The sequence below is a fragment of the Ursus maritimus genome, unplaced genomic scaffold (assembly GCF_017311325.1).
Source record: "Ursus maritimus isolate PB19 unplaced genomic scaffold, ASM1731132v1 scaffold_5, whole genome shotgun sequence".
Taxonomy (NCBI): domain Eukaryota; kingdom Metazoa; phylum Chordata; class Mammalia; order Carnivora; family Ursidae; genus Ursus; species Ursus maritimus.
In genome coordinates this window covers 3,245,557-3,266,538 of record NW_024426663.1, presented here as the reverse complement: position 1 = coordinate 3,266,538, position 20,982 = coordinate 3,245,557, and the positions used below count along the sequence as shown (strand labels likewise).

At 34.2% G+C, this 20,982-nt stretch overlaps 1 protein-coding gene across 2 annotated transcripts in view; it reads right to left on the bottom strand.

The window, feature by feature from the left end:
* Nucleotides 1-20,982, bottom strand: part of PJA2 (praja ring finger ubiquitin ligase 2) — a 75,537-nt gene that overhangs the window by 30,693 nt on the left and 23,862 nt on the right. The window contains exons 1-5 of one of the 2 annotated variants that reach the window (XM_008704922.2): nt 18,011-18,087; nt 16,639-16,756; nt 15,425-15,625; nt 12,926-13,979; nt 3,912-4,097 (exon numbers count right to left, since the gene is read on the bottom strand). In XM_008704922.2, coding sequence (XP_008703144.1) covers nt 3,912-4,097; nt 12,926-13,979; nt 15,425-15,625; nt 16,639-16,669 — 1,472 coding nt within the window. In that variant the 5' untranslated portion in view covers nt 16,670-16,756; nt 18,011-18,087. Of the gene's footprint in view, nt 1-3,911; nt 4,098-12,925; nt 13,980-15,424; nt 15,626-16,638; nt 16,757-18,010; nt 18,088-20,982 lie in introns of those variants that run through there. The other variant, XM_040621983.1, reaches the window with a different exon arrangement.

Sequence of the window (20,982 nt, the reverse complement as noted above, 5' to 3'; positions counted from 1 at the left end):
TTACTGAGTTTTGCTCTTATTTTTCATAATTCTATTTCCTTACTTTATTTTAATATTCCTTTTCTATTTTAAGTTAAATGCGTAGTTCTTCCATGTTCAGGTTTTCTTCTTTTCTAACTTAAGTATTTAGAAAGATAAATTTCCCTTTACCAATTTCACTGTATCCCTCAAATTTTAATTGTGGTGGTACTCTCATTATCAGTAAGTAGAGAGCAATTTAGATTTCAATTATAATTTCTTTTTTGTCCTACTGGTTATTTTGAAGGATGAACAATTTAAAATGTATGGATTTTTTAAACTTTTATATTTTTGTTATTTATTTCTAAGTTAACTGCATGGTGGTCAGAGAATATAGTCTGCAGTATACTGATTCTCTGAACTGTGTTAATCTCTGCTTTGCAGCCTAGTACATGCTCAGATTTTTGTTTGTGTAAGCCACAGGGTGGAGCGTTCATTAAACCATGCTGAAATAAGTTATTCAAATCTGCTAAAGATGATGAATTTTTTATATCCACGAACTACAGGTAATTGAGAAAGGTATTTAAAAATCTCCCCATATGACAGTAAATTTGTAAATATTCTCTAGCTTGGTTAAATTTTGATTTACATATTTTGAGTCTATTTTATTAGGTGCATTCAAGTTTAAAGCTGCTACATTTTACTGGTAAACTGGATTTTACTACTTACTGACCTCTCACTCTCTACAATAATGCTTTTTCATCTTTAAATCTATTTTGCTAATGTTAATTTAACTATTTCATTCTTGTTTTGTATTTGTCTGAAACATCATTGTCTATCCTTCTACTTTCAATCTGTCTGTATACCTAGGCTTTAAGTGTATCTTTCGTAAAAAGCATTTAACTTTAAAAAGATAAATCCAACTGATTTGGAGCTTTGACTTTTACAAGCAGAGATTAGGCAATTTGTATTTGTTACAGGACTCGTTCCATCTTACTTTTACCCCTCTGTTTTTCTCCCTTTTTAATGATTTTTTCCCCTTTATTTTTATTTGGATTGACTTTTAATATTCTTTTTCCATGTCTTAATTCCTTTTTTCCTCATCTACAGGTTTCTAGTATATATACTCTTATGGTGGTTATCCTTGAAATTTTACCATACAAATTTAACTTACATCAAAAGTTAACTCTGAACCCTCTCCCAAACAATACACTTCAACTTTGATCTTCCCCCTTTCAACTTAAAAACTATTGGTGTCCAGTGTTTTAGTTCTGTCCCCATCACCCCACACTTTTATTTTTTTTAAACGAATTACTGGGCTTTATTACTGTACGGTATCAATGGAAGTAACTGATGACTTCCAAAAACGTTTCTGTTCATACTCGTATATTTCTATATATAACTATAATCTGGAACATTTCCCTTCAACTTAAAAGTTAAATATTCAAGAGTCTACTTATCATCTACACTGCATGTGTAACTGGCACTTAAAATTTCCAAAAAGAGCTCTTACTTCCCATTCCTCTCCCCAGACCTTCCCATCTCAGTCAAGGACAGTAACAACTACCCAATGCTCAACCAAAAAACCCAGCCATAACTGATTCCTCACTCTCCCTCATCTCACAGTCAATCCCTTCTATTATTTATAACTCAGAAATACTCTCAAACCTGTTTACTTTTTTTAATCCTCACTACCATCCCCTCGTCCAACAGCCTAGCCCAACTTTCTTCTCTCTTTTGTACTTTGATACCTTTCTTATTCAATCTCCAGAGAGAGAGCAACTAGAGTGAATCTTTTAAGAAGCTGTGTCAGATCAATTAAGCAATTAACTCTCCACTTAAAATCTCCCTGCTCTATGAATAAATTCCAGATGCTATATATCCAGCATAGTTTGGTACCTGCCCACTTCATCTTCTATCACTCTTCTTTTCACTTATTCACTTCAACCCCACTACCTCCCTACATATCAAGCCCTTTCCTTTGCAACACCTCTGCTCTTACCTTTCCTTTTGCCCAGAAAGCTCTTCCTCAACCGCTAATTCTTATCTTTTAGATCCCAGCTCAAAAGTCAGATCCTGACAGAAGTACTCCCTGGCCACTCTAATTAATGTAGGTCCCTATCAGTTACTTTCTATCATATGAGTGTTTTCTTTCCTTCACAGTAATCATCACAATTTGTTATTCACCAAGCGTGTATTTTGCTTAATACACCTGCCTCTCCCACCACAATGTAAGCTTCAAGCTGGAATCTTAGTTTGTCTTGCTCATTTAATTCCAGGATCCAGCACAATGCTTGGTACATATTAAATGCTCAATAAATATTTGTTGAATGAATAATTACCATCACAAATTACATATGAAAAAATTGATAATACTTAGTAAACTAAGTAACAGTGATTAAAGAAAATCAAACATAAAATCAGAAGAGGAAAAAACCACCATTTTCAATCACTGTCAAAACAATTGCAGTTGTAAATTTCTTTCTTTATAGATTTTCTAATATATTTTACTCCTTACGGAATTCATCTCAAGCTGGAAATTTATACCTTTTGAGAAGTACAGATTTTAATATTAGTCCAAGCTGAAAGTTATGAAAATATACCTAACAAATTAGATTCCATGAGAGACTAAAAATTAGAACCAACCAATTATTAGAAAAAAACATTTAAATTAACAGATACTGCCTCACAATAAAACACAAACCTAGGTTTCACAAGAAAATACTAACAACTTTTAAAAGAATAAGCTATTTAAGTAAAATATTTAAATAACCTTTAAAGGAATAAATAAGGTAAACATCAAAGGGCTTGGGAAAAAAAGCATACACATTGTTTTAGCAAAGCAAGTATCACACTACCCAGACAAAAAAAGAGACAATCTCACTTATGCATCTCTATGTAAAAATCCTATGTCAACTATTAGCCAACAGAATCCAGCAGCTCATTAAAACAACAAACCACGACTATGTGATCATGTTGTTTATTTCAAGAAGCCAGAGTTAACTATTAAGAAATCTAGTAACAAAATAATTCCTCATAATCATTAGGTCAAAGGTGAAAAATCACTACGATCATTTCCACTGATGCTAAAAAACTTTTAATAAAATTTGGTAAACATTCTTGCTAGAAACCTATAAAATAATAAGGGATATTTCCCTAGTGTGATTTAGGAAAAAGAAAAACTGTGTGTGTGTGTAAAATCAATCTAAAAGCCAGAATCATTCTTACTTGGGAAATATTAGAGCAAGGGATGTAAACCATGCCCCTGGATTATTTCCAGCCTGCCACATGTTTTTATAAATAAAATTTTGTTGGAAGACAGCCACACCTGTTCATTTACATATTGTCTATGGCTACTTTTACACTACAACATAGGAACTGAGTGCCTGCAATAGAGACTGGTGCACAAAGCTGAAAGTACTTACTATCCAGCCCTTCACAGTGTAAGTCTGACAACCCCTGTAACTAGAGCATTCCCATTAAAGTTAGGAAAAGACAAAGGTGTTTACCAGCAATCACCGATTTCAGAGGTATCATCGGATGCAATTAGACAGAAATATTAAAACTTCAACTTTTGTAACCTTCTCCATTTCTGTGGATAAATCACTGATTTCCCTCTTGAGGCTGTCCCTTTCCTTGCCATCACCACCACTGTAGAGCAACGGCAACTCTAATTCACTCGCACCTAACTCAATCAAAACAATCTTTCAAATGCCCAAGTTTTCTTTAACGTGAAGTGGAAATATACACTGAATCTCAAGAGAATATAATGAAATTACTAGAATTTTCAATCTAATTGTTCTTTGTAAAAATAATGAAAAAAATCAGTAGGATTTACTGGTCCTACATAAGGCTTGTACATGCAATTAACAGTATACACAACATCTGAATGTGATGGATACCACTGTCGGACAATACACATAAAAATAATAAATCTCACTGTTAAAACATACCCTTCTTGTAGAGACAATTCTTGGTTTTCTTCTTCAGGACCACTGCTATCACTCTGTAGTTCAGGTTCATTCTCATCTTTCCCTGGCAAAGTCTCCCAGCTTTCATCACTTGACGACTGATCTTTCTCTGTACCAGAAAACCGATGAGGCAAAGAGGCAGACCATTCTCCATCACTGCATTCTGAACTGCAAATTCAGAACAGAAATACAATAACTGTCACTATTTGTGCATTTGTCATTTGGAGGCATCACAGTATACAGTGGACGACTGATGTCCACATGCTTCATAGCTGTCAAGTCAATTTAAAAAATATTTTAAAAGTAAATACAGAAATAAATACATTCAACAGAAGGTAACTTTTTCAGATGAATAAAGCATATGGCAAGTTACAGAAATATCAATTTATTATTTTCTTCACTGAAGTAATTAATTCCATGGTGCTTAGATAAACATTATTTTTTAGGCCTATTTCTAAATAAAATTTTAAATATAATTTGGTAATCATAAATTAAATGCTTTCTGAAATAAATAATAATAGATTTATTACTCATCCAACCCGACTAAAACAACTTTCTAATTACATACTGACAACTGGGGACATTTTCTCTAAATAAATTTCCACTATTACCATGTTTTAAAAGCTTAACTATTTTTTCCTTCCTTTTTTACAAAAGACTTTATTTATCTATTTATTTATTTATTTATTTTTAAAGGTTTTATTTATTTATTTGACACAGAGAGCAAGCATGACCAGGGGAGCAGTAAGCAGAGGGAGAAGCAGGCTCCCTGCCCAGCAGGGAGTCTGATGTGGTGTTTGATCCTAGGACCCTGGGATCATGACCTGAGCTGAAGGCAGACACTTAACAACTGAGCCACCTAGGCACCCCTACGAAAGACTTTAAAATGAAAGTAGATTTAAATTCATAAAAAGCTGCACGACTAATCTTTACTAAAGTTCTTCGGTAGAACTGTGAACACAAAATAAATTTCAGAGCAAGAGAATATATAGATTAGGAACCAAAAGGTGTGATAAAAGGGTTAATGAAGAACCTCAGAAAATGACTTTTGGTTATATTTAACTTTGGTTAATTTGGTTACATTTAACTACTCTTAAAGTACAGTTATCTTGTACTTATTAATGGTGAAAATAAATCTTAAATGCCCCTTCCAACCATATCAACCATTCTGGTCAAGAATCCCCTTAAAGATTTCCCTTTGTGCCTTGACTTTTGAGAAACAAAAAAGTAATAAACTTTAGTCTGTTTCTGAAAGAAGTGATAATTAGTAAGAAATAACTTTTCTTTATGGTGATGTATTACTCATGGTTATAGTAATGATATATTAACTAGACTAGTTAATGAGTTCCTCCTTCTATAGGCAGATGAACCTGAGAGATCAAGAAAGAAAGAGTAGCACTAATGTAAGCTCTCAGAAGTCAGAAGTAAAAAAATAAAATCAACTTCCAATCTTCAGTAAATGATGGGTAGCAGGGCACAAACATTCCGGAGAAGGAATGATATATAGCTCTGGTATAGCAAGTAAAATGTGTTCCTTCAGTTGGATAGGACCTCAATTGCTTTTATTTTGTAAAATTTTCTGTAACCCAAAAAATAATCTAAGATCAAGTAAATCATTTCTAGATTTGTGTCAGTGTAAAAATCTAACACAGAAAATAGTTTTAAAAGACTTCTTGAACTAAGTTTCCTTGACTATGAAGCCTCTCAAATTTAAAGCTGTATTATCAGCTCAAATTTTGGTATGTCATTAACAATTAAGCTAAGCTTTCTTAATTAATTTGTGGCAACTTTACTTATTTAAAAGAAAACCTCATCTTTTAAACACTTTATGATCCTGTCTAGAAAAAGAATACCTAAAAACCTCTGAATTTTTTTAACTTAATGAAATAATTGATGGACTATCTCCAAATTTTAATTTAAAAAGAATGACTGTGATCAATAGTCAATATATTTAAGAAGCCTATGTCACAGATTGGTAAATTCAGCCTGTCGGCCAAATTTGGCCCTTCTACCTGTTTTTCTTATGGTCTCTGGATTAAATGTGTTTTTTTTTTTTCTTTTTACAAGTTTATCTTTGATTCTGCCTCTTAGTCAGCAAAATCTAAAATATATACTATCTGGCCGTTTAGGGAAAAAAAAATCTGCAGCTTCTGCCCTGTATCATTATTACTCATTATATATAATCCTCACCCCTAAGTAGGTAACTTTTAAATATATAACCCTAGCCCTGACCACTTAGCTCTCCAGACAGTTTTAGATTTTCACCCTCCTTTTCAAAGTTATAAAACAAAACTTATCTCACAGATAAGTGTCTTCTTGATTTTCTATATGCTAATGGTATTTCCCTGCTCTCAAGCTGAAAATCACGTGTCTTTGACGCTCACAAACTCCTATGTTTGAGTCCTTTTTACTTTCCATTCTTTCTGTAAAATATCTCCTTTTTCTCCATTTCTCCTAAAAACCCTGGCTCCAGTATTTTTCTCCAAATCTAGACCTACACAGTCAATTATTAATTGGTGTCCTAAATTTAATCTCACTCCCTCAACTCACTTAAAAGATACATTTTAAATATCACTGTGGCTTCAATTTTATCAAATAGTACATACATAATATTATTCCAAAATCCTTCACTTTACTAAAGCAGTGTTTCACAAAATTAAGGCAGTTGCCTACTGCCCTCACAATTTTTGCTGCAGTCATACATTAATGCTGTATCTTAAGGTACCACAGTTGAGGACACAGGTTCCGGAGTCAGTCTGCGTGGATTTGAACCCACGTATTAGTTGTGAAAAAGTTACTTAACCCTTCTGTGCCTTTATCACCTCACACATCAGGTGAATTCAGTAACAGTACCCAGTAACTCACTGGTTCGTATGAGAAATAAATAAATTAACACATACAAAACATTTTAACAGTGCCTGGTAAATAGTAAGCCATCAGTAACTGTTAGCCAATCTTTTTTTAGCAACTTTTTTTTTTTAACTTAAATACTATATTTCGTTTTCAGGTTTATGGAGCTGTTTAAGTGAATACTATAGATAAAATGTTTAGAACAATTTTTGGAAAATGGTAAACATTTAGTGAAGGTGATAGTTACTTTATTATATAAGCTGTCTGCTTAGATATTTCAACTGGATTTCCAACCAGCACACCACCATTTTGCTCTTTACTGAAGAAAATCTACTCTGAACCCTTGGTTTGTCTTATTGAATGTCAAGATCAGCCTCCTGGTCACCCAGTCCGCTTTAGTCTTAGTCTCTCTCTATACCAGGGGTCAGCAAACTATGCCCTGACCCATGAGCCAAATCTAGCCACATGTTTTTTTTTGTTTTGTTTTGTTTTTTAAGATTTTATTTATTTGACAGAGAGAGAGAGCCAGCAAGAGAGGGAACACAAGCAGGGGGAGTGGGAGAGGAAGAAGCAGGCTCCCAGTGGAGGAGCCCGATGTGGGGCTCGATCCTAGGACCCTGGAATCACGCCCTGAGCCAAAGGCAGATAACGACTGAGCCACCCAGGCGCCGCAACCTGTTTGTTCTTTAACGGCCTGGAAGCAAAGAATATCTTTTGCTTTTTGGTTGTTTTGGGTTTTTGGGTTTTTTTATTTTTATTTTTAAGTGGTTGTATAAGTACCAACATAATATCCTTGATTTTGCTTTTTAGTCCACAAAGTCTAAAATATTTACTATCTGGTCACCCTTTTTAAAAAGTCTGCAGACCTTTGAGGTTCAGAGAAGACACAGCAAAGAGAAACCGAACATAGGTCAATGGAAGAGAAGTCATAGAACAGGAAAGGGTGAACAAACTGCTCAACAGAGGTACTAAAAAAAAAAAGAAAAAAAAAGGGTACCAAGAAAAGTCAACTGGATGTGAGAAAGAAGAGGTCACCGTTAATATTAGAGAATATAGAAATAATACTGGGAATTCAATTTCAAGGCATTTAAAAGTGCGGAGTGCAGAAACACTGGGTATAGAATATTTATTCTGAAAATTCAGCAGTGGAAGAGAAAACAAACAGGCAAGTGGTTAAAGGAACCCTCAGGATTTAGAAAAGTTACAGAATGAGGTGGAGGGAAGGAACTTTGGTGTCAGAATAATAAACTCAGGTGTCACATATGACTACAGATACAGAATGAGACTAGTCACCTCTCTTCATTGAAGAAAAAATTAAAAGCAGCAAAAGATACTAATATGTTACAATACAGAGAAAAGGAAAACAAGAAAGTTCAGATTCAATTATTTTACTGTGTCCAGGAAAGCAAGAAACAAAGTTATCTACTAAGAGCAACAGGCGTGTATGGAACAAAAGCAGAAAGAGAAAAGATTTAAAAATAACTTTTCAAATAGAATAAGCAACAGAACAAATAGGACACAAAACTATCACTGAACAGCGAGGACCCATTTGTTCTTGAATATAAAAACAAATGAGTTAAACATTTTAAATTCTCAAAACAAAAACTAAGTACCACTTTGATTTTCGTATGGTCTTTCATTAGTATTGTCTCCCATTAGCATTTAGCGTAATATACAAAAGCAGACAACTGTAACTTGAATGTTACATTTTACACATTCAATTGTGAACCAAAAACACTTTTTTCACATACAGAATAAAATTACATGTGATTTCTAGAGAAATAAGATAATTGTGTAGTATGAATCTTAGATAGAAATAAGATACAGAAGTAAAAGCATCCATAAGCAATCTTATGCCTTAAATTCCCCAAAGAACTGGTCTGTTAGTTTTCCCTGGCATTTATCACATCCATAAAAACTGAAGTATATAGGAGCCTAGAGAAAAGTGAAATTTTGGATAATTTTGTTATCTGACTAGCTGAGGACTGAAAACACGTTTTGAATTTTATTGAAAATACTCTGGATGGAAGCTATGTTAAGACATATCATTTTCAGAGAGTATACTGCACTTTCAGACAGTATACCGAACATAATCTAAGCAGTCTGGGACATTTTACCATTAACAATGAACTATGTAGTAATACAGTGATACAAATGGAAGTTGTTCAAATCTATTAAGACTGCTTAATTCAGTAAATAAGGTCCAGATGGTTCTGAATTGTGCCTGCCTTTTACAACTTTCCAGTCTTTTCCCTAAACATCAGAATATTGTCATCTGTAACTCCCTAACATGCCTGAGGAACAAAGCTCTTTATCTCTAATTTACTCCTTCTAAACTTTTATGAACTTGGAAATAAGATAAAAAGGTTTGCTAAAATGTTACAGCATATGCTTTAGGATCTTTGCTGGCTGCTCATAGATGCTTTATGTGTTGGGATACAGGGGTATCAGAGGAACTCCTTCTGCAAGGAGCTTACCTCATAATAATTAGCATTATGTTTTATCTTCCTCATAAGGCTGGTGAACACCAAGGGGACAGGGATCATTATTCGCATTGACAGACTACGTGGCAGAAAGTCTGACACTGAGGAAGATTTCAATACATCCTTTTTGAATAGAACACACTGAAATCAACTAAATAGCTGATATTCCTTTCATTTTCCCAACATCATCAACAACAAAAACATTGTCCTGACATTTTTATCTTAGGTAAGGATTTTTTGTGTTTGTTTGTTTGTTTTTAACTTTTTAAGCAATGTCAAGGCTTAGAGACAGAAAAACTTTGAAGGAAACCTCAAGTGCTCTAAGAAATGGTCAGTGGATAGCATGCCTCTTCCCTCACTTAGACCCAAGGTTAAAATGTGCTGGCATGGTTAAAAGTTCTTTTAAACTCAAGATCTAGTCATCAAACAGTTATTAAAGTTCTCCGGGTATATTTCCAAAGAGCTGGATGTTAACCTTAGCTCTTTGGTCTAATTCCAAGTCTGGTAATTACATACTGCCTATTAAAATCCCCTCACAATTCTAATTTAATAAGGTGGTGTTCAGTTCCTGTCAAACAGCTCAGAGCAATTCTACCAGCTGCAATGCTTATTCCATAGAGTGTAATGTTTCAGATATGATTAAGTGATCATTTAAAAGTTTTCAGGAAGGAAATGGATCACGCATTCAAATACTTTTCACTTTTAAAGAATATAAGAACTATGTATTTTTTTTTGAACTGTATTTTTAAAAAGTGGCCAAAATTCCTATTACAAAAAATGTCACAGTGATTTCAGTTAAGTTCTGGATAAGAGGGCTCTATTTGTAGCTATTATAATACAAGTGTGACAAGAAAAATTTTCAAGTACAGCATCTTTAAGTTTTACAAAGCAAAGAAAACTCAAAAAGAATCTCAAAGGCTCAAGGCAAAGGGTATTTATACTTTCTTTCTCAAGACACTTATTGTACAATCACTTTGTTTCCCCATTTCTCCAATCTCCTATTATCAGAACTCAGCAGGACTACAGCAAAACATCAAGCAGATGAGCAGGTGGCAAAATGAAACTAAGTAGGAATGTATGGTTATTAAATTTCAACCTTATTCTAACAGCATATTAGGAGACATTCTGGCAACTATGATCCATTGCAGGGAGTTGAGGGCAGAGGAACTGGAAACAGCATAGAAAAAGAATTACTTCTGACTCTGTCCAGACTACTGCAATCTGGTCCTAAACCTATGTCAAGGCTTACAGATACAAAAGTGAGTGGAACCCAAGGTAAAACCGTTGTTCTTAGAGAACTTATTCTGTGATGGTAGTCTTAAACAAACAAAAACACCCCTAAGTATTTCTGGCATTTCAATGTGTCTTAAAGATCGCTCCAAAATTAGTTCCATCTTTTAAGCACAACCCAACTTCAGGTTCTGTAAATCAATATATTACTAAAAGGTCAAAGAAAAAGAAGTTTCTATTAATTGTTTTCTTCCTCTGTACATTCTACTTGTAAAAAATCTATCATTATTTAGAATACTGACATATCACTTAAGGAAACAAATTATAATTAAACATACTAAGACATATAACCATTCAAAGTCCAGTCATTCTAGGCAAATAAAACACTAATACTATTGTCACACACAATTTAAACCAAGAGCCAAGAAAACTACTTTTGAGGTTGATAAACAATGCAAAAGTTTCATCAATTTTATTGGATGACATTAGGCCTGATTATAAAAAGCAAAAAAAAAAAAAAAAAGAAAAAAAGAAAAAGAGATTTTCATTTTTGATTAGCGTATCTCCAAAGATGAAGGAGGCATGGCCAACTTAAATTATTTCCTTCAAGAAAGCAAAAATGTAATGGGGTAAAAATGCAACATTCTTATACTTTAAAAAAGATAAATTATCTAAGACAATAAGTTGATGTTATTATTATTTAACAGTAACTTAGAGGTATAGTAAAGGTTCACAATCCAATCCAAAAATCTTAGGGCTGAGTATGTTTTGAAATTCAGATTTTTCCCCTGAGATTTAGAAATACTACTTTAACAATTCCCAGTGGGGTCCAAGCCAAAAACTCAGTAATCAAACACTTTCATATTGCTACAGTAAAATGTTAGGAATGCTTCAAAAAAATAGGCCTCATGTTAGTTCAGATCCAAATCTGCATCAAGTAAGTTAACACCAATTCAGGTTTTGCTGTCAATTTCCATTTTAAGAAATCTGTGGATTTTCCATAAAAGACTGTGAAACTAAACTAAAAAAAAGAAATAAGTTAGACCAAAGTTCTTAACTAATTTTACCCTTAAGCTTAAAAAACAGGTTATATAAATACTGTCTGCTAACTCTTGAAGTTTCTTGTATTTCAACTGTTTGTACAAATTACTTACATTGTATTATAGAAGCTTTATCCATATGTCCAAAGAAAACAAATATATTTTATTAATTTTATGACATGAAATAAAATATATAATATGTATTCATATTTAAAAGGAAATTTTTCTTCCTTTGTAGTAATTTCTAGTTTAAAAAAAAAGGTAACCATTATTTCTGCAAGTTAGTAAAGATCTTGAAACTGTACTGTAACTGAGCAAGGTCGGTTTCAACTGGCTCAAAAGGATATGTGACAGTCTGGACTCGGGTAATGAAAAATCAGAGGTTGGACAAAGAAATTTTCCATTTTTCTCTTCTTTCTATGGTCTTACATTTTGAGGGTAAGGCGGGGGGGAAGATTCTATACACAAGGAACCAGAACCAGAATGCTTATTCTAAGAAAAGTTGTGGAGTACCTCGGTGCCTTAGTCGGTTAAGTGTCTGACTCCTGAATTTGGTTCAGGTCATGATCTCAGCGTTTTAAGATTAAGCCCCAAGTCTGGCTCTGCGCTGGGCATGGAGCCTGCTTAAGATTCTTTCCCCCTCTCCCTCTGCCCTTCCCCACCCCTCTCACGCTCTCATGCTCTGTCTCTCTCTTTCTCCCTCTTTAAAAAAAAAAAGAAAAGTTGTACGTTCTCTTAAGAATATCCACTTGGATTAGGCTATAAGTAAATATGCAATTACAGCTCCAAAATTTACTAGCTTTGTTACTTTGGGAAGTTAACTCTCCTGTGCTTCAGTTTCCGGGTCTATAGATGGGGGAAATAATAATATATACCACATTGAGCTATGACCAAAAATCAAATGCTACATAAAAATAGGTAAAAATAAGCCTAAGAATAAAAAGAGCAAAAAGAACAGAGAAACAGGTGATATTAATAAATATTGGCAAAGTTAATACAACATTATCAAATTTTCTGTAATCTTAATCACTTTTTAAGCCCCAGATGGATTAACATACAATTTTTTAAAAAATACAATGGACGTTTACCTTGCATTTTATTAAATGAAATATTATGAATTTAAATAATTAGTATCTCTATCCTTTTGTAATAGCTAATTATCATTATCTGAACTTAGAATTTCTATAAACTCCTGAAATGCCCCAAAGAAAGTTTCTGTAAATAACTAACCAGTAGTTAGCATGTGTGGTCAGCACTCAGAAAACAAGAACATTTGATCAGTCAAAATACCTAATTCCCTGACCATGTCAGAGCGCCCATCCATCAAACATTACGGTTAGTAGAAATAAACCACCTTGCTTACTACACAATCTGACAAAGCACGAAATCTTACCTATCTTCATCCTTGTCATACAGTTGGTAATAATCTCCACAGCCATTCCAAAAGGCGTTCTCTACCACTTCTTGCCTTCCTGCTGTGGCTCCACTCTCCGCTGTTATTTGGTTATGTTCTGTTTCCCTATGCGTAACTCTTGAGTAAGGTGGATCCAAGAACATGCAGTCATGTTCCCCATCGTAGTCGTCACATTTTATTAAGAGGTCATCTGACCCATTTTCCTCAACTTCCAAAGCCTCCCTCCATCTCTGAACACTTCTTTGTTTAGCCTCATGCCTGTTAAAACCTGTTTCTTGGTCCACCTGGCTTGAACTTATCAGTTTTCTAACTTTGGGCCTCACTACCTGTTCAGGAAAATTTCCCTGGTTCTTGTCCTTACCACTAGTATTTTGTTCACTGCAGATATGCCCGGGAGCACACACTGCATCTTCAGCTGCATTTTCTCTCTGACTCTCCTGGCTAGTATCATTTTGTTGTTTCTTTCTAACAACTTCATCTTCAGAAGAGGACCTCTGAAATTCCTGATTGTTCTGACTGACAAACTCAGTATCACCAGTAGAACTTTTGACTAAATGTGCTGAATCTAATTCTTCAAATTCATCTCTTATTTCACAGTTAAAAGAGGGAACTGGTGGTGAAAGACCAGTATATGCCTCTACCTCTCCATTTGCCAACTCAAATACTGTGTTGCCCAATGCTTCCTGATATCCACCACCTTCCACAACTTCTGCAGAAAGCTGAAGACGGTCATTGGTCTCTCCATGTGTGCCATCTGGATTGTAAGAGTCAGTCTGAACCAATGAAATTCCATTTTGTACACTTGAAGCACTGCAAGCTTCTGTAGTATATTCTCCCTCAGAGTGATTATGAAGATCTGTACTGCCTCCTAGAGTCTCCCTGCCCTCCTCGCTAGGATGTACTGCAGCAAAGGATGGACTGCTCTCAGTGGTTTGATTTAATGTTGTATCACAAATGGGAATTTCTGTTTCACTTTTGTCAAATAAAGTGTCATTGGATAAAGAAGAATGAACTTGATCCGATGGACTGGAACCTTCATAGAGAACAAAGAAAACATATTTGGAGACATCAGATATAATTTTATTTAATAATGACTATTTAAGTAGAAATTATGCCACTTATTATGCACTTGAATACAAGTGAATTTCTGCGCCAGGTACTTCTATGCTCCCTCACTTAACTGTGAGAGCACACTGGTTACCCTATGAATTCATTTATGCCATTGTATAGCCCCTCAATATCCTCTCCCTCAAATGTCTTTTGGAGGTTTTTCACCTAAATCCTGAGACCTAAAACATTCTGTAAAAGACATTAAAAGGAGAGGCATAAGTCAAGTCACAGGGTAACCAATCTGCTCTCCCAGTTATTAGGGTGCACAATTCAAACTTAACTTCTTTTATTATGGGCAGGTAAAAACACTTCAACAGTATTTTTGACATAAAAGAACAGGTTATAGATCGAACAGAAATGAAACTCTACTGTGTTTGATGTCAATTCAGAAGATTATATCTCAGTCTCCAGATATTATTAGATTTGTCCCCAAAATGGATATTTTATAATACATCTATAATAATGAGTTAACTTTAGATATGTTATACCTATGACTGCAAAACAACAAAAAAGTCAACAAGTTGAATCTCTTTGCCATGGTTTGTCATAATCTTGATACAAGAATAAAATCATATCTATTCTATAAATCACTTTAAGCTTGACTATTTTTTATTACTACTAACGTAATAATAAAAAATGAAGACATCTGAGTTTTATTGGAAGATATCTTGTCTTGTTAGAACAAAAATTTATAAATTATAAAAAATAAAGCACAGTCTTGTCATACCACAGAAAGGCTTCTTTAACAGAATAAACTTATTAGCTAATAATTTAGACTCTTGTTTATAAATGAAAGTAAAAATAATCTAGAATTATCAAATTTGCTCAGGATAAGAAGAAGACCACACTCCGGCCCAGAGATGTGTAATTATAGTACATGGACATCTCCAAAATACTTTCCCAAACCACTGAATAATAAAGAAATTTTAATTAAATAACTACTACTTGACATTTGTATTTCATAAAATGATTTTAAAAAAAAAATCAAATTGGCCAAGCTAAATTATTTGAAGAAACAAAATAAAAAAAGCTATTAAACATAATATAAAAGAAAAATATATTCAGTTCACATTAAAAAGTTTTTTGATTGAAAGATGACAATCCCCACTGCCTGAAGGATGTGATAAGGTAATCACTACTATGGCAATGTAGTTAGTATTTTAACGACTGGCTGTATTCTATATTCTTCTATGTTTAAATGTATATAGTATTAATATTAAATTCAATTAAAATATCAAAATAGAATTTCTTGGTAGGAAATGTACATTTGTATTCGTAAACACATAAAACCCACACACAATTTCAAATTTTACAAGATCAATTCCTACATGCTTATTAATAGCTCTTATAAAATCCCATGTTGCACACCTGAGGAATTTTCCTTTGGCACATCATCTAGTTCCAATACTTCATAGTCATCACCAGCCCGACCCAAACTTCTTTCATGCCTGGTCATACATGGTTTAAAACTGACATATGCATGTCTTCTTCCATATCTCCTGCCTGTGATTGTCTGATATCCTCCTGCTGGTTTGGGCCAGGCAGCCTTGCTGGATTCTTGATCCATTGCTGAAAAACAGAGTTAAAAATAAGAGAGGCACACAATGACTTTTATTCTGGTGACCAGTAGGGATACTATTTCAACATATATGCTATTACTTGCCAAATCATACGCTACTGAACATCCACTACACCTTACTAATACTATAAAACACACTTGAAAAGTAAACATGAAATACGATGTTATGAGAGTTATGTGCCTCCCTACCCCCAAAATAGCTTTTAAAGTTTGGTACCTTAAAGATAGTTTAGATTTTTATGATGTAACCTACTAAAAACAATTTTTCATATGCCAAATTCATACGCCACACTGCAAAAGCTCACTGAGGTTTGGACAATAATCCTCCAAATTATCTAAATAAAGTACCTTACATAGAACGGCTTAATGCGGTAGTGAACAGTAGCAATCTTAAGAACATTACCACATCTATACATAAAAAAGTTTAAATTTCTTTAGTCAATTAGATTTTACATATATTATACAAGAGCAAATAAAATCTTTTCTCACAGTATATGAAACAATGAAACAATTACATATTTTTGTTTTATTGCATTAAAATAAGAAAAACAATTGCTTCCAAGCACAAATAAAAAACATACATGTATTTATAACAGTTATCAAGTTTTACATTGTTATTTAATTCCCTCAACAAACTTATGAGGTAGATACTGTACTTCATTTTAAAGCTCAAAAAAATTAAAGTTCAGTCTGTAGTAACTGTCCAATAATTGAATAGTATGACTCCAAAACCAGTACCCTTAACAACTCCTCCAAAGGAATAGTCTCCAAAATGGAAAGCAGAATAGCAGCCCAAGGGGTATGGAAAAAAAAAATAAAAATTTTTATTTATATCTATTTTCATATCAAAAATTAGAAATTAAGCTTTACAAATATTCAATATGTGGATTAAAAATGGCCTTAAATAAGACCATGATCCCATGTCATGTATAATACTCAAGGTATCTAGAGAGAAAAATAAAAGTCCTCAATGTAGAGGAACTGACAAAAACACTTTGCTTACCTGCTGGCTCTTTTTCAGTATACTGTGACATATATGGCAGTTTTCGTGTGCCCAGTTCAGTGCAATTATGGATGTGATTTAGTTTTTACTCACACAATGAATAAGCTGCAGAAGATTCCTACAAAGAAACCATGGATTAAACTAAATAATTATACAAAGCACAGAACAAAAATGACAAAACTAATACTCCTCCTAGTGAAGCTCTTTGTTAGCCCCATAATATCAGAAAAATATTATCTGATCATCAAAAAACCTTACAACTATCAAGATGGCTATTTGAAAAGTTACATCTCCTCTTGAAAAATCTTGTTGTAAGTATATATCATCCTTAAGACTGACAATGATAACGACACACATATAATTTAAAAGTAAATAAGCAAATATATTGGAAGACGTGTTGACTGAGGTAATGACCAAAATATCTGGGAGTCTACCACACTGTGCTCTCTTTGCTGCTCCACCAAGCACTACAGTTCCTTTAGCCCTGGCACTGTTAAAGGAAGTTAACTCTAAGAGTACAGACTTTATTTTTTAAATGCATAATGGTTTATAACAATTAAAAAGTAATGTGTGTAAATAATGATACTCTTTACAAATAGTCAATTTATCATTCAGATATTTTAATTCCAAATAAGAACCTATTCTAAATTAGAAAAATTAAATATTTTATCATGTAACAAATATAAAAAGACCTTCTTTTGTTTTGAAATTAATCCATTTACTATTTCAAAAGTTGCAACCTGTGCTTTTTTAAAAGATATGGTAAGGGGTTACATTTCTATTTAAACACCTTATTAAACAATGGAGCTATTGCTAATTGCCTATCACCACTTATCAGAAGATGATAGTTCTGCAAATGAGCTTAACTGTATATGTTATCTGTCTAGCCACAGGTAGCTATATATTAACATACATAGGAGTACACACACATTTTCCAATATAAATTACAAATTCAGCAATAGGTTGTGATCCTCTAATACATCTGAAACAAGTCAGACTGTTAGCAACAACTAAAGGGTAAATAATATTAAAAAAAACCAATCCTATCATACTGGCAAAAACATAAGCTCTAATTAATATTGCTTTAATACTAAGAAAAATGATCTGAAATAACTTGAATCTTCACATATCCACAGTACAGTACGTGGCAATCGTAAAGCATGACCACGGATTTAAGTTCACAAGTGTTTTACCCAAAGTCTTCTCTATAGAATAAAGCTTTATTTCACCATGTTCCAGGCACTATTTCCAGTGCTGAGGATATGACAATGAACAAAGTGGACAAACATTCCTGCCCTCCTAAAATTACAGTATGTGGTACAGACACTAAACAAAACAAGAAGTAAATAAACACATGCTAGATAATACATACTGTGGAGCAAAATAAAACAGAGACTGAAGAGTTGCTGATGGTGTGCCATTAGGAATAGGGTGGTTAGGGAAAACCTCACTTAGAAAGGATCATCTGAGCAAACACCTGTGAGGGAGAAAGCCATGTGTAAATCTAGGGAAAGAACGTTTCAGGCAGAATAAAAGGAAGCTCCTGAGGTGAAAACTTCCAGAAGTGATCAATAGCAAGAATTCCGGGATGGAACGAGTAAGAGAGAAAGTAACAGATGAAGTTAGAAAATTAATTAGGTGGGTGGGTGGAGGGTGAGGTGGAACAGATCACATAGGCCCTTACAGGGTGATGCAAGGAATGTAGGTTTTATTCTGAGTGAGACGCAAAACCACTGAAGAGTTCTGAACACAGAACAAGTATTACCTAACTTCTGTTTTAAGAGGAACACTCTGGCTACTGTTTTGAACAGACTGAAGAGGAACAAGGTCAAAGGTAAGGAGCCTGGTTGCAAAGTTATCGAAATAATACTGGCAAGAGATGACAGTAGTTTAAACCAGGGTAAAAACAGAGCTGGTGAGAAATGGTCAGATTCTGAATAAACTGTGAAAGTAGTGTCAATAAAATTGTCTGATACAGGTTATAAGATAAGGTAAGGAATCAAGGTTGACTCTAAGTTTTAAAGCCTGGGTAACTAGAAACATAAGAGTGACCATTAACTGAAGTAGGAAAATTTGTGGAAGAAGCAGGTTTGGAGAAAATATCTTCAGTTTAAGTTTTAGATGTGTTAAATTTGAGGTATCTATCAGACATTCAAGTAGAAATGTTAAATAAGAGCCTGGAGTTGACTAAAGAATGCTGAGCTGCCAGTATAATTTGGGAGTTATTAGTATAAAGATAATATTCAAAAAGGCATGAACTTGGACAGGACATCTAAGTGTACTTGGAGAAGGAAAAAAGTTCAAGGACTGAACCCTGAGATGATTCAACATGAAGAGGCCAGGAAAAAAGAAATATCAGAAAAATTGACAGAGGCCAATGAGAGAAAAGGAAAATCCCGGGGTGTGGATACCAAATGAAGAAAGTGCCTCAGACATAAAAACTGATCCACTGTGCCAGATGCTGCTAAGAGACAAAGTATGAGGAGGATCTGTACCTGGCCGCTGAACGTAGCAACATGGAGGATACTGGAGATCCTGACAAGGGCACCTTTGGTAGAGTGGTGGCTGTAAAACCCTGATCAGAATGCTATAAAGAGATAGTGAGAGAAAAGGAACTGGAACTGGAAGAGTACAGAAAAACTGAAAATCACTGTTTCTGAACAATAGGTTGGTTTTTTTTGTTTTTCGTTTTTTAAAGCAAGCTCCATACCCAGCATGGAGCCCAACTCGGGGCTTTAACTCATGACCCTGAGATCAAGACCTGAGCTGAGATCAAGGACACGTAACTGACTGAGCCACTCAGGCACCCCTTAAAAATTGTCTTTAATGTGATCCCACTTGCTTCCTAAAGATATTTTCTTCTGAGCCCTCCAACATCCTCATCTAAACTTAGTCTACTTGTTTTCAAGGCCTGTATGACCCTGGCTCTGATATCTTTTGATTGTACTTCTGAGGTAAGTCCCCTGATTTGAATCCCATGTTCGTGTGTGTGTGGGGGGGGGGGGGTGTGTGGCTGGCTGTCTTTACTAGAAGATCAAGTCTGTCTGTTTTTACTAGAAGATCAAGTAATTGTTTCAGAAATTTAATGTAAGGAGGTAAACTCTGGGTCCTTGCATGCCTGAAAACATTTTCATCTCTCCCTCACACTTTAGGTATAGCACAAGACAAAACTATTTTTTTTTCCAAATTCTGAGAGACATTGTTTTCCAACATCCCATGCTGCATATAGCAATCCCATTCTGCCAATTTATTTCTCATCTTTTGGTAAGTAAACCAATTTTTCTCCCTGGAATATTTAGGATATCCTCTTAATAAATAATATTCTATAATGCCACAGGGACTTAAGGGGCAGGCCATTTTAAAATTTCTCCTACACAGCCCTGATTGGGCTGTTCTAGAGACTTGTGTCAGTTTGTCTCAAAGATGTCCTTTTTCAAAATTCCTATTTTCTCTGTATTTGGCCTACACAGATTAATCCTTTGCAAACTTTTCTTTCTTATTTTCACTCTATGAGATGGTAAACTTCATCCACTTTTACTTCCAGCCTTCTAGTATTCTCTATAATAATCTTTTAAATTTCTTGTACTTTCCTGTTCTCTGCTTCTTTTATTATTTTCAAAAGTGGCTCATGCCTTATGAATGAAATGCAGAATAGAATCTCTCTGCAGATACTAATTATTTTTATTTCACCTAAGGCCAGCTATAGTAAAGTACCTAACAACAGTGTTATCTCATTTCCAAATAAAAAAGTATAAAGAAGGAAAAAAGAGGAGAACAGGGAGGAGAGAGGATGAGTAACAAGAAATAAAAACCAAAGTGGCGTGTCAAGATTAAGTTAATTCATCAGTCCTGAATCTGTATCTCAAGTGAATCAGAAACATTCAGTCTGAGTTCTCTCTGAAGAGATGCTGGCTTGCTGAATTAGTCTCTTGCTCCTTGTACTATTCACTTAATAAGTAACATACGATTCCTCTCTACTAGTGAGGAATTCCAATCAAAGGCTTCGGTACTTTTAAATATTTCTTACTAATTGTCATAAAGCAAACTATAAAAACATGTTGCTGTCTAAGAATTAAAGAATGAATCAGCAAAGTATTAATTCTAGATCTTATTAACCTAGAAGTCATCACTTTATCATTTTAACTAGGATAGATATGCCAGCAGCTATTGAGAGACAATAAAAACAATCTTCAAAAGAATACAAGGGAAAGCATGGGTATGGGATACACACACCCCACAGCAGAAATTAAAGACTGGTGATTTTAAAGACAAAGGCCTTGTTTTATTTTTACCTGAATGCACTATTAATGCAGTCTATTAAATGCACTGCTTCTAATACATTGT